General features: G+C 38.2%; 3 protein-coding genes and 1 non-coding gene across 4 annotated transcripts in view; 2 read left to right on the top strand and 2 right to left on the bottom strand.

The window, feature by feature from the left end:
• Window positions 1-3,683, bottom strand: part of LOC122993213 (kinesin-associated protein 3-like) — a 48,173-nt gene extending 44,490 nt beyond the window's left edge. Inside the window, exon 1 of the mRNA XM_044367176.1 lies at window positions 3,606-3,683. The gene's annotated coding sequence lies outside the window, so the exon portion shown is untranslated. The remainder of the gene's footprint in view (window positions 1-3,605) is intronic.
• The window catches only part of pdca (phosducin a), a 33,573-nt gene extending 29,890 nt beyond the window's left edge, over window positions 1-3,683 (bottom strand). Inside the window, exon 1 of the mRNA XM_044367181.1 lies at window positions 3,606-3,683. The gene's annotated coding sequence lies outside the window, so the exon portion shown is untranslated. The remainder of the gene's footprint in view (window positions 1-3,605) is intronic.
• trnag-ucc lies at window positions 57-128 on the top strand. The gene has a single exon. It is a non-coding gene; the product is annotated as a tRNA-Gly (tRNA).
• A 2,181-nt stretch (window positions 3,684-5,864) lies between the features above and the next one.
• On the top strand, window positions 5,865-13,885 carry rab36 (RAB36, member RAS oncogene family). Its single transcript, XM_044367180.1, has 11 exons — window positions 5,865-6,352; window positions 7,094-7,177; window positions 8,537-8,628; window positions 8,730-8,804; window positions 9,057-9,158; window positions 9,261-9,325; window positions 9,437-9,488; window positions 12,291-12,372; window positions 12,467-12,557; window positions 12,683-12,796; window positions 12,880-13,885. The coding sequence occupies exons 2-11, from the start codon at window positions 7,100-7,102 to the stop codon at window positions 12,939-12,941; spliced, it is 813 nt and encodes a 270-aa protein (XP_044223115.1). The 5' UTR covers window positions 5,865-6,352; window positions 7,094-7,099; the 3' UTR covers window positions 12,942-13,885.
• The last annotated feature ends 394 nt before the right edge of the window (window positions 13,886-14,279 follow it).

Below are 14,279 nucleotides of genomic sequence, written 5' to 3'. Positions count from 1 at the left end.
ACAGCTGCACCATATGGTTGCATCATTTAAGGGATTATGCAATTCATCTGAAACAAGCGTTGGTGGTATAGTGGTTAGCATAGCTGCCTTCCAAGCAGTTGACCCGGGTTCGATTCCCGGCCAACGCATAACCTTTTTCATTTAACACTTTGTGTTCACTGATTGTAAACACAAATTATCATTATACTAAGAGAATGGGTACTACTGACAGTAGCAGTACTAGTACTATATAAAAGCACTAAGGAGTACTAGCAGTGCTTCTCCCTGAATGCCTTAAACAGTGGCGCAGAGCTGCTGCTGGATGGGGTATCATTTCTGGTAAGGCGTGTCCTTGGCAAAATGGGCAGGGCATAGGTCAGTGGCCATTCTCGCCGCTGTTCAAGAAACTACCTTGCATTTAGAAATCTCCAGACAATCAGTAGGCAGGGAGATCTCCGATTGTCTGGTATCACGAGACTAGAGTATTGTTGCCTCTGCGTCTTCCTCTCCTCTGCTCTGCTGTCTGTCAGTGCCTGTTTCCATGGGTGCAGGGGGCAGTATCTATGTGTGTGAGATCCACACACACATAGAAACACACAGAGCAGACAACATAGCAGAGAAGCCACAGTTGAGAGAAGGAAACAGACTTTAGGTTTTACTTTATTCAGAAATATTGTCTAATATTAATTAGTCAACATATTAAAAAGATAAACTAGTTGTTACAAATAAGTTTATAATAAATAAATATATTATTTATAGTAGGGATGGTAAATTATGTAGATCTTTATATGAAGGCATACATTATATTTTAAAAACCTGTCAATCTAAAAATATATATTAATTGTCATTTTCATATTTTTGCATTTGTAATACTAAAATGATAATTGTGGGTTATTGTTATCGGCTCTAGAATTCCATAGAATTTAGAGATGCATTCTGGTGCATCTAAATAATAGTAAACATTTTCTGTGTTGAAGCATTTCATTCTTGGACATTTATTACAACTACAGCTACCTGGGCCTCCAGAGCCCTTCTGCTGTCAAAAGCTCCTGGTAAATTAACACGTATATGATCCTACTAACATGAATAAACCTATCTGGAACATTGAAAGGTAGTTTTAAGTTATTCCACTGCCATTGTGCACCAATACTGATCCTGGCATTGTGGGAAAAAAAATCTTAGGGGAAACACTGACTAGTGAATTATTTATGGTTGTAGTAGCACTAACAACATCAGTATTACTCCTACTAGTATTACAACAACTGCTCCTGTTATTGCTACTACAGTAACAGTAGTAGCAATTAGGGATGCACAATATTATCAGTACGTCATTGGTATCGGCCGATAAAAGCTCTAAAATGAAATATCGGCATCTGGCATTTCTACCGATTATGTGAGGCCTATTTGTTGCCATCTCCTCCACAGTCTGACTCGTGCTTCCCTCCACTGTCCCAGTGCGTCCTCCGCAGGCTCAACTTCACTCAAGCTGCCTGTCAGACCCGCTGCTTCTTCACACTTTAACTTGAATAACAATACAGAACCAGAGCCAATGTTAGCTGGGAGGCTAGCAGAGGGTAGCTGGCTGTGCTTCCCTCTGGCCGTGCTGTGGGTAACGCTCCACTAGTCTCTCAGCTAACGTTAGCACCGGCTCTCCATGTGGATCCAACCAGAGTACCCAGCCCCGGTTTGTTATTCAGGTTAAAGTGGGAAGAAGCAGCGGGTCTGACAGGCAGCTGAGTGAAATGGAGCCTGAGGAGGAAGCACTGGGACCGTCAGGGTGAAACAGTCCGTCGAGGAGCTGCTAAGTTTGGCTGCACAGATAGGAAACACCTCAGCTGACAGGATGTACCACTCTTTTTTGGGGAAAAAAATCTTTTTGGTTTATAACGGTAGCAGGCAACCAGTGTATTAGGTGAATTACCGCCACCTTCTGCTCCGGAGTGTGGACCAGAGATTAAATCCTAAACATTAATCCTGTCTGTCTAATCAACTCAATGAAAACTCTACTGCTCCACCCACTTGGCAAGTTCATAAAAGTTTTAAGGCTTCCTAAATTCTTCCTCCATATATTGTCTTTCTTGATCATACTTAGTACAATATATGCTTGCATGCATAATAGTCTCCTCAGCCATCCAGCAAAAAATATGTGAATATATTGGTATCGGCACATATATCAGTATCAGCATTCGGCCACAGTGAGTTGTAAATATCAGCATATTGGATATCGGCAAAAAATCCAATAACATGCATCCCTAGTAGCAATAACAGTAGCAGTGATGGTAATACCACAAACAGTAGCACGAACAACTGTAGTAGCAGTCACCTCAGTACTAGGGATAATAGCAGCTTTAGCACTAACAGCTACAGTAACAGTAGTAACTGGCAATAATATATTACCACTACTACTACTATAGTTAGCTCTACTTTGGTAATACTAGCACCACTACCTGTAGCAGTAATGACAGTAGCAGTGATAACAGAAGCAGTAATAGCAGCGTCTTCAAGTTAGGTTAGCTCTTTGTTGCTAACTTCGGAGCTAACCCCTTCACTTTTCCAACGGTTGGGGAAACAACAGACATGACTTTTCTTGGTCTTGACAAGCTGCAGCATTTATTAACTGACACGCTGTAGTCTGTACTGTACAACTTACTGCTAACCTTTTCCTCTGCTCGCATTCACTGTCACTTTTCTGACGCTCCCTCTCTCGCTTAACCACACACTCGCTTACACACTGCCCTACTCCTTAAAAAGGAGCTATACTACCTGCTGTTTCCCAGGCAACGACAACGACGTTGACTCACGTTTCAAAACAGTGCTGCTCAGAGGCTCCCATGCGCTACTGATTTCCAAATGAATGGGTATTTGGCGTTATTTTTGGCATTTGAAAAAAATATTTTTTTCCAGGCCTGTATTATAGGGGAAACACTGCTGTAGCAGTCTAACACTAATAGTACTAGTGATAGCAGCAGCAAAAGTAGTAACACTCAGTGGTAGCATTAACATAAGTTGCACTAAAAGTGTAGCACCAACAATAGCAGTAATGGTTGAAGTAATGACAGCAGCAGCGCCAACAATAGTAATACTACAGACAGTAGCAGTAATAGTAGTACCACTAACAGTACCAAAACTGGTAGTAGTCCCGATATTAAAAGTGATGGTAGTACTGATGACAGTACTAGTGACAACAGCAGCAACAGAGTAACACTAACAGTAGTGCAAAGGCAAACTAATTTTGTTCTCTTTGTCTGCCATGTTTGTGAAATTCAGTGCTTCACCAGTTACCATAGTTTATGATATAGTGACAACTCCAGAAACAAGCGGAACCAATCACTCAGTTTGTACCTCTGTACATTTGTTTGTTATTCCAGTACACAGGAACAACTTGATGTACAATGAGCTTAAACATGTCATGGAATAACAACAATGAAAATCTTGCCATTTTTACTGATCAATAAAGAATAAAATTCTTCTGCAATCATCAATGCACCACAGCCTGTGCGTGTTGTTGCACTGGGCCAGTTTGACAACATGTCTTCCATCTGACACTATTCCAACACCAGCATATAATGTTGGAGAAATTGTTAAACTATAAAATATAAAAACTTGACAACAGAGGGATTACTCACCCATTAGATGTTCATTTGCAGTTGGATAGACTACTCTTGGATCTTTCTTCCCTCTGTAGGTTCAGTCAAAAGTTGCTGTTTTGAAAAAAATACGTTCATGTTAGTGTCCAAGTGTTACCCAAAATTCACCATCAATCACAAATACAACTCATAAAACAACTAATTTTCATAAATGGACGGTGGTCCCATCAGCAAAATTTTAAAGTTTAACCTCTTACCAGGCATTACTATATTAGTGCACAAGCCTGAAAATAATTCCCAAAATCAGAAGATTACTGTTCTTCAACCCTTTTGATTAAGGTCATAACCTTGGTCACATTTAATAGATAAATGTTTACGTTTTACAACCAAAAAGTCGGAATGAGTGTAAGTGATGCCGAAAATAATGCCACCAAGGCTTAAGTGTCGTTTAACAGCTTAAATTTTTAAGTTAATGGTAACAGTGACCGAACTTTTTGTGTCCAGATCATTTTAAGACAGGATGCTATAACGTTAATTAAGTGTGTTAGCTAAGCTGATTGTTAGCTAAGCTAAAATAAACCCTTTCAAATACGAATTCGAATGACTTGCAAGTTGGACAAAAACTCACAAAACAAACTAGAAATCATCATAAATTGACACCATTAATCTGCTAAATTTAAACAACTCCACTTAATTGGCTAATTACGTTAGCTGAGGTTTGCTAGGTGCTAGCATCAAGTGAGCGTCAACAAACCTGAGTTCTCTTCGTTCCTAAATTCGGCAAATGTCCCAATAAACTCAAACAAACTAACGAAAAGAGTTCGTAACATAGTTTACTGGTAATAAATACTAAACTGCGTCGTCTAAAGCCAGTTTAGACAGGTATATTCACTAATTTCACGGACAGCTTCGTATGATTTCGTCGAGACACGCATTTCGTCGGTCGTCCGCTCCCATCATGACTTTCACCAACACATGACCAAGAGGGCGCCTTCAGTTATTGGCGTTGTTACAGAGCTGCAGATTCGCTTAATTAAATATAGTCACAGACAAGTATAAATTACAGTCCTTTTCTGTTTGTGGTTTCTCAATTATGCCAGATTTACTCCATAGCATTTGGGTCCACATAGTTTGATTAATCACAAATTTGTTAGAAATTTGCGCCACTGAACTACATCATTATCAATCATGTCAGGTCCTCATCCTCCATCTTGTTTTCCTGGTCTTGAAGAGGGATTTTGTACCGAAATCTTGACATTACTTGTTTTAATTTAAATTGCGCTCATTTGTTGTTATCTTGTGTTTTATCAAAAACTATACTGCATTGCCCTCGAAAACTGAGGGCAATGCAGTATTCCTCCATCATAGAAGTACTATAAGCCTGCCTGCAGCCAACAATTTTCATTATCAATCTTTTGCCTCTCAGAAATAATATTATCTTTAACTGTTTACATTGAGTCATAGCGGACGTTCCCTTTATAAATTATTTGACTTTTATTTATAAGTTTGGTAGAAAACATGGTTGAAAACAGGTTGAAAACATGAAGAAGATCATGCAAACCCTGCACATTTTCGAATAACACTGACATCTCACTCACTGACATTTCAAAAAGAGTTAAAAGTTACCGTATTGTTAAGATAAATATTGTTTCCTTGCCAAAGCGATTCTAAAAAATGTTATGAAATGAGATATATATGGAGAAATATATAAATAAGAGCATAATAGTGGTGGTAATAGTTTTCATATGGAGAAATCTTATATACTCATAGGTTGAAAGAAAGATTGTCAACTAAAATAGAAGAAATCTGTGTTCCTTGACCATTTAAACGGGATTTTTTTTTTGTTTTGTTGCATAGAGCGTTCAGTGCGTACACTGAGGTTTATGATAGAGACTGTAATACCACAAGGTGGTGCAGTTACTCCACTTTTGTTGTTATATGGCTGACACTGTAAACTGTTAGACAAAGGAACAAAGTTTTCATTTCTCATAGAAAGTGATAGCAAATAAAGTTAAACTAAAACTGGGAACGAGTTGGAGAGACAAAATGTGGTTAAATTGTGTAGGTTAAATTATCTCACATGGGTTAATACACTCACATATGGTAGGCAAAAAATTCAGGGGATAGACCCTTTGAAAAAGGGGCAATACCACGAATGGGTTTATGCTACTAATGCCCTCAACAATTGCCTAGTCATCATTGTAGTAACCTAGTTTGCTTGTGCCATCAAGTATAGTGTCTGTTTCCAACACAATAATTGGATATTTTATTACATGTTTCAATATCACCCTTGCATGTATGAGTCAGAGGAGATGGAGGAGGGAATACAGCACAGAGAAGCCACTAAGTCAACTTAGTTGGTTGCTACCATTAGTTGGATTCTGTTGCCAGCTCCAGCCCAGAGGGTGTGTCTTGAATAGACGGTTGCTTGAAACCTTTTTCAGGCTGCTCAATATTAAGTGAAAGGCACAAAGCAGGGTTGGGCAGATGACAGACAGATGTATTTCTCTAACCCAATACAATGTTCGTTTAGCCAACAATGTAATGTTGTAATTATTGATAAAAACTTGTTTGCCTGCTGACAGCTGTACCAGGATGCATCCTTAGTTCACACTGTGGCTAGTGATCATGTTAGTGCATTATACTGTAGTCAAGGTAGCACGTGACAGGCGCAACATGGTTGTCATGGAAACGAGCTCCTCTTCCAACAGCGTCCGGGCTTGCAACTGCAGCAAGCGTCCCCAGTCAGAAAAATCGAGGGGATACTCGACGTTATTTCATCTGCGGTGAGTATAATTCTTTCACAGAGCTCCTGGACGAAGTTACAGTGTGACAGAGTGCCATTTTGAAAAGGAAAAAAGCAGACACATGTGAAATAACAGGCAGTAGAGTTGGTGGCGGTGTCAGTGCCAGTCGCCGCCAGTGTCACAGTAAACAAACTGTGACAAGACTTCCGTTCAGGACCTACAAACTAAACCCGTTACCTACAAGCTTCATCTTGTTTACAGTATAACGTAACACAATTTTGGAGCGAGGGGTGGAAATTAAAAACATAAAATCACCGCAAAATACAAAAGAAGTGGTAATAACGAATGTGTTGAATAGTGAACGTACATTTGCCTCAGCTTTTGTCAGTCTGCCTTCATTTTGAAGGCAGATCTGGCCTTGTAGCGGATGACTTGATGCTGCAGCCACATCCTGAAAGACCGCTCTCAATGTCCTCACCAGTGTGTCTAATACTCACACAATCAAATAATTTATGGATGTTTTCAGTGTTGTTCACCAGCAACCAGCTGTGACTGTCACACGCACAGTACATACTGTATGTAGCTCTACTGAAGCTAAATGTTGGGATGAATCAGAATTGGGTAGCTTACACATCCACCTAAATTTTGTATTTGGTTAAGAGAACATGTGACCTTTGTAAAAAAAAAAAAAAAAAAAATGCACACACACGTTGAAGGAGCGCTTGTTATTTGACTGAATTAGATCAACTGAGCTAACTGCTCTTACACATTCCCTCACAGGTCATCATGCAGGATAACAGGAATGGGATGATGCCATTCCCACCACCCATCAGCAAAGACAGGGTCATCTGGGAATTGCCGAAGGTAAATCAGTGTCAGATACTCAGTGTTACTCAATCAGTGTTTTTACAAATAAAAACCACTGTGAGACGACTGTGGTTAAAACGGTAGAAGCGCCAGTCTAGAGGACCTTAAGTTTATTGGAAATGTGTGACATTCTACCTCTCAGATGGCTAACTCACTGTCAGATCAGGGTAATTATGGGCTGTTACAGTCAGCTACCCTTTCAGAGCCTCTGCCAATAAACTGTATCTTTCTGCCTCCTGGGTCGTCTCCAAAATGATATAGTAAGGTACTTTAATTTACAGGAATCTTTGATTTGTAGCAACTTTGTCCTCTTAAGGGGACAGCTCACAAGTTCTCAGTGAAGCGACTAGTGGTTCTACATAGAATAACATGCAAGTACAAGAATAGTCTTAAATCTTAAAGTATGTTTAAAAAGTTCAAATGTCTTCAATGGTCACAAATCCACACATAGAATTATACATCATAAATTCAGCTTATGATGTATAAACTTTAAACTGGCCTTAAGTCTTACATCAGAGACACTAAATCTTGCAGTGCAATGCATTAATAGCAGGTCAATTTAATGCTGGCCTTCATCTTTTTGGTGACATCAAAATACACCTAGAGGTTCAACAACTAGTCAGTTGCAACTGGTAAATTAATCGGTAACTATTTTGATAATTGCTTAATCATTGAGAGTCATTCTTTAAGAAAAAAAAGACAAAATTCTCAGATTCTAGCTTCTTAAATGTGAATATTTTCTGGTTTCTTTAGTCCTCCATGACACTAAACTGAATATCTTTGGGTTGTGGGCTGTTGGTCGGGACAAAACAAGACATTTGATGACATCATCTTGGGCTTTGTTAAACAATAATTGACATTTCTCACCATTATCTGACATTTTATAGAGCGGACAACTAATCAATTAATTAAGAAAATAATCAACTGATTAATCAGTAATGAAAATAATTGTTAGTTGCAGCTTTAAATACACATTGTTCTCATTCATACATGAGTTTGAGAACCAAAAATGAAAGCTGTAAGATGTCACAGTACCACAGAGGCCAGTTTAATTGTTTCTAGGAATGCAGGCCTCTTAAGTGTGTTTCTTGTTATCAGAGATTGACTCAGCCCAGCCCAGTATTGTTACCCAGTTTCAGTGAAATATTTACCTGTGCAACAGAGCAGAAGTTAGTACGGAATAATCTTTGCATGGCAACTTACAGTACCCAGCAAGGTACTTGTTGACTAGCTGTCCATTATTGCTGCAGAAGTACATTATGGTATGAATTCAGACATATGATATGTTTTTATAACAGGTATTTGGTGGCTTTGTGCAGAATAAATGTCAGTAGTGTATGTTGTTGTTCTTTTCAGTGTTACACAGCTTCAGCTTGTCTGCAGCTGAAGGGAGACTGGGACATTCAGGCTAAAGCAGCCTGTAAAGACAGAGCCGCCAGGCATCAGCCGTGAGTATTATTCTTTGGGTTGATGTGTCATTCTTAGCTGTATCTTGAACATCACATTCAAAGCATGTATCTCATTGAATAATATGTTGTCTTCTTTAAAGGTGGGACCGACAGAAAATGTCAAAAGTGGTTGTTGTTGGGGACCTTAACGTGGGAAAGACCTGTCTTATAAATAGGTACTTCATCGATAAGTATCCAATCTTGACTTGAAATGAAGCTATGTCCATGTCTTGCAACCCCTTGTGGTAGGTTGCATATGTCTACAAGTGGTGGTCAGTTAAAAAATAAAATAGTAAGAAAAAACAAACATCATTTTGTGTAGAAGAAGTGTAGTTGTGTAGCAGATCCAGAGACTTTGTTGAGTCCAAGTAGAGTTCTGAACAAAATAGGTGAAAGGAAAAGACTTAATTTGCTTTTGCTGTTTTCAGGTTTTGTAAAGATGTATTTGAAAGAGACTACAAGGCCACCATAGGAGTGGACTTTGAGATTGAGAGATTTGAGATATCTGGAGTACCTTTCTCTCTTCAGATGTGAGTAGTTTGATTTAAGAAATACAATCATGGAAACATGTCGCTTGAGAATACTTTGGTTTTTGCTCTCCATACTTAATTGCCTCCTTTTTTATTATATAGCTGGGATACTGCAGGGCAGGAAAAATTCAAATGCATTGCTTCTGCATACTACAGAGGTGCTCAGGGTAAGATGTTGTAATAACTGACTTTGAATAAATAGCTGTATGCCTCACGCTGTGACACCAGTTTTATGGAGTAAAGGAACAATGCTGAAACTCCTTGCTCGTCTTTTACAGTCATTATCACAGTCTTTGACATGGCAGACATCAAATCCCTGGATCATACACGGTAGGTCTGATTATTACATTATAATTGGGCTCTGTATGACTGATAAATTGAGGATGCATGGCTTGTTTTGATGTTATCTCCTGGCACCTAGGGCCACACATGTCAGTTTAACCAGTTTAGTTTAACCTAAACTGGTTAAACCTTTTAACCTTTTTAACTTTGACTGTGGAATTGGCCATTGTATTTATTTATTTAGTTAGTTATTGGGACCATGTACAGTGTTAAACATAAATGCTAATATTGTATGTACTACACCAGGGTTGTCTTATAACTAATTTTCATCTGCAGTCCCTTCGGCAGGTCACAATTAAAACATATAACAGCACAATAACAAACAGTACAAAGTAAAAAACACACAGGACACATAATACAAAATACAAAGCTACACACAATAGCACATCATAGAGACCCACAATGTCAATTAGAAATGACTAATGTATGTTTGTCAGATTAAAAGCAAAGTTATTTGCATTCATGATAAGACCATGAGATAAAATGTAGAGTCAGTGGTTACAGAGATGAATAGCTTTTAGCAGACTTTTTCATTTGGTTTTAAATGTACTGATGGAGCTGCAGCTCTTCATATTGTCAGGTAGGACATTCCACTGAGTTGTAGCTTTTACAGAGAACGCTGACTGCCCAAATGCAGTGTGACGAAATGGTCAGATTGTAATGGTATGGTACAATCTTGTATAAAGGATATTCTGGAGGATCTAATAGAACTTACTGAGCGTGTATACACAAAGTCACGTAGCGGAGGAGGGGCCAAACCATTTAAAATTTTATCAACCACAAATTTGAAAATAATCTAAAATTCTCAAAGCTCAGTAAATTGTATCTCTCCAGTACCCTACAGTGATGGAAATGCATTGGCTTTTTGTCCAGAGCTTTTAGTGTTTGTTTGCATAAGGACTCAAGAGGTTTTATGGCTGTTTCTCCAGCCTGCCCCCAACATGTGATGCAACATATGGGAAACATATGGGAAAGAATCATCCAAAGATCCAAATCATCCAAAGAGAGACAGTTTCTAATATGTCTAAAATTTGCTAAGTTGTACTGTATGATTTTAACCATTTTTTAAACATGTTTCTTAAAGTTCAAATTTGGATCCAGTGTCACACCAAGATATTTCAATCAGTGAATATTTCAATCCTTTCACCTTTGATAAGAATAGGTTGTACCATGGTTTTAGAGAAAAACATACCTTTTGTCTTGTTTACATTTAGACTCAGACATGATTGATCAAGCCAATGTGTGATCCTTTCCAATGCAATTGTTAGCTTAGCAGCAGCTAACTCAGCTGTTTTTGCATGTGTGTATACAACAGTGTCATCTGCATACATTTGCAGTTCTACATCATAACACTGTTGAGGGAGATCATTAATATATAGGCTAAATAATAGGGGACTTAACACTGACCCTTGTGGAGCACCCGCTGTGCACTTGACTGCTACTGGACAGTGCGTCACAAACCTTAACTCATTGTATCCTATTAGATAAATATGAAGATGCCAGTGCTCTAGATGAGAAATTAAATTTAGAGTTTCAATATTAAAACATCACGATTGACTGTGTCGAATGCTTTACGCAGATCTAAAAATACAGCACCAACTACTCCTCCTTTATCAAGTCTTAATAATAACGCAAATTTAATTTGCGTTATTAAGTGCAAGGTAACAGTTTTGGTGGAATGATTTGCTCTAAAGCCAAATTGCATCCAATGTAGACCAAAATTGCTTGTATTAAGAAATGTTGTCAGTTGCTCAATGACAACTTCAATGACAACTGCGTGATGCTATCATATCAATATGGACCAAAATCTCAGAGGAATGTTTCCAGCACCTTGTTGAATCTATGCCACAAAGAATTAAGGCTGTTCTGAAGGCAAAAGGGGGTCCAACCTGGTCCTAGCAAGGTATACCTAATAAAGTGGTCGGTGAGTGTATATTACACATACATTTTGTGTAACTGCAAACAGACTCTTATTTTACACATTGTGGTATGTGGTAGGAATACTTAGCTAAAGAATCATCTGTCTAATAATGTTTCCTAGCTACTATCTGCTTACATTACACCAAACATGAACCAAAAAACAACAAATTTAGCCAAGAAATGAATTAGGAATTACTTTGTAAAGCCTCCTCAGTGTATATTTAAACATCAAATAATTAATGGCACAGTTGCCATTCAGATCACAATAATGTCACAATGTAGAGTCAAAATAATCTCTACCCAAAGGTCCACTTAATAGCTTTTTGGGAACTTTCAACTGCATCTTGCAGTGACATGAGGTCACATGTTGACACCTGAGCCAGCCAGTGGCAGCATAGGTCAAGAAAACACTTCCATGCTCTTGAGTGATCTAGCTCCCTACATCAAAGACGCAACAAGAAAGATGAAGATTTATCACCATATTTACTCTCAGAATAATGGTACCTATCTGTCATTCACCTTTCTTTTCAGAACAAAGCTTTTTAGCTATCCTAGGTGTGAAGTCTGTAGCCTGTTAATTAGACTGAATTGCAATTTAGTTTCACAACATTCATATTTGAATAATCAACAAATCATCAACAAATTGGAGATGTGGGTGGTGATTCAGGTCTGAAACCAGGCTAAACGTTCTCAGCAGTTGGCCAAGAAATTTCTGAGCAGTTGGTATTGAACACTAACCCTGACTTGGAACTATTGATATTGCATCTATCATTTATAGATGATAAAATATTTATAATTATAATATAATAATTTAATTAATAATTTAATAAAAATAGCAAGTCATTTTGATTTTTTGTTTTCCTTCTCCAGCCAATGGTTGGAGGAGGCCATGAGAGAAAATGAGCCCGGCTCCTGTTTCATCTTCTTGGTTGGCACTAAGAGCGACCTGCTGGTGAGTGCTGAGACAAGCTTTCTGTTGAATTTCCTGAACTACATATTTTCACATGCACATTTATGTTTTATAACCATACTGTCTTCTTTTTAAGCCCTTAGAAGAAAAACAGAGGACAGAAAGAGATGCCATCAGGATAGCAACAGAAATGCATGCAGAGTTTTGGGCTGTTTCAGCCAAAACAGGTAAGACAGAGAGTGTAACCTCTTCACTTTTGTAAGGGATATAAAGGCACAAGCAACTTAAATACAATTCAACAGAGAAATGCTGAACACTATTGTAAAAACTGGATATTTTTTCTCATTCTTAGGGGAAAATGTGCAGGGGTTTTTCTTCAGGGTGGCAGCCTTGGCCTTTGAGAACTGCATACTAAAGGACATGGAGAATGGCGTTCCTGCTAGCATCGGAGGAGGAAATAGTATAAGTAAGTAATGACTCAACAAGCAGAGATGTTGATAAAGGAAGTCTTGAGAGTATAACAATATAGAAATATGTTTGTGTTGTCAGAATCAGATCGTGCCAACCTGGAGGAGGCCGCACCCCAAGACATGAAGAGAAGCTGCTGCTGATGAAAAGAATGAGAGAAGAGAAACACTCACAGAGAAATGTTGAGGGGAGCAGAACCAGACAGAGGCTCTATTCTGAGCTTCACTTGTAGAAATCAAAGTGACCATCTCCCATTAGACTGAAATGTGCCTCGGGACATGTTACGTGAGGTTTCTGAATTCATCAAAACTGCCATGTGTTCTAGTTGTTTGCAAAAGGTTTGGCCAATGTGCATTTCTGAAACCTGATAAGATTGAAACAGTCAATAGTGGATTGTTTCCAACAATTGTCATGGCACAGCAGTTCAAAACATCACAAGTAATCAGTGTTTCATGTTATTGTTGTCAAGGTGGAACTCACATTTAGACCGTGGGAATCCCAGTATAAAATACTATACTATGGCAATAACTAATGTTACATACATATGTGGAATCTGATCAATGTGTCTCATTACAATCAGTCAGTGTATGGTCTTCTCGTGTAGTTTTGGTCTGCTCTGCAATATCTGTAAAATAGAAAACTCCATTATATCCATCATTTCAGAGGTGGATAGAAGTGCCCAGACCAGATTTCACTTGGGAGCTAACATGGCCCCTTATGAAACCTTTGTAAGAATGCTTTAGATTTCATTTACTACTGTCAAAGTGTTAGTTTCCTCATACAGTATTGTTGTGGAATATTGTCTCACCCATTTTTGTGGGTTGTACTCTAATAAAGGTTTGACGAAAGTTTATAGCTTGCAATTTGGGAGCAGGAAAACCAAATGTTTACTTTCAAGTAATATACAGTAAGTGCAAAAGAGTCTACATGCACAGTGAACTCAATGTATACAATAACATTATAATGTAACTTCTTAAAGTAAATGTAATGTAATGGAGCAATAGCTGATGATATACGTGCATTTATGAGACCAGTATTTTGTCAAATCCTATTATTATTCAATAAAGTAGTTTATCAGTTGTCTGAATGGTTCTGTCTGTTTAATGTTCAAGATTATGAGGTATGGCTATGCGAGGCACACACTTAAAATCATAAAACCTAATGTATCCCTTATTAATGAGGACTTTCTACTGAAAAATACCGAGTGTGTACAAAGGCCTGGCTTTACTTGATTGCACGTTCATACCAGTATTTCTTTTAATGTACATATATCTTATTAAAAGAAATGATAAAATATGAATGTAACTTTGGGAAGTGTGTTGGTACATCGGGTTATAATAAACAATAAAACGTGTTTTAATCTTCCAAAAGAAGCGAAAGCGGAAATAAGCGGGGTGAGTCCTCTTGCTTGCTACGACACTCTCTGAACAACTGCGAACCAATCACATCACACCTCTCCATGTTTTGGAGGAAGTACAATC

Source organism: Thunnus albacares, chromosome 12 (assembly GCF_914725855.1).
Source record: "Thunnus albacares chromosome 12, fThuAlb1.1, whole genome shotgun sequence".
In the NCBI taxonomy this organism is placed as follows: domain Eukaryota; kingdom Metazoa; phylum Chordata; class Actinopteri; order Scombriformes; family Scombridae; genus Thunnus; species Thunnus albacares.
The sequence above is the reverse complement of the archived record's forward strand: the minus strand, read 5'-3'. Positions and strand labels throughout refer to the sequence as shown.

Coding starts and splice junctions, on each gene's coding strand:
- rab36 (XM_044367180.1), top strand. CDS start 7,100: ATGCAGGATAACAGGAATGGGATGATGCCATTCCCACCACCCATCAGC. Junction 9,159..9,260: donor GTACCTTTCTCTCTTCAGAT/GTGAGTAGTTTG, acceptor TTTATTATATAG/CTGGGATACTGCAGGGCAGG. Junction 9,489..12,290: donor AAATCCCTGGATCATACACG/GTAGGTCTGATT, acceptor TTCCTTCTCCAG/CCAATGGTTGGAGGAGGCCA.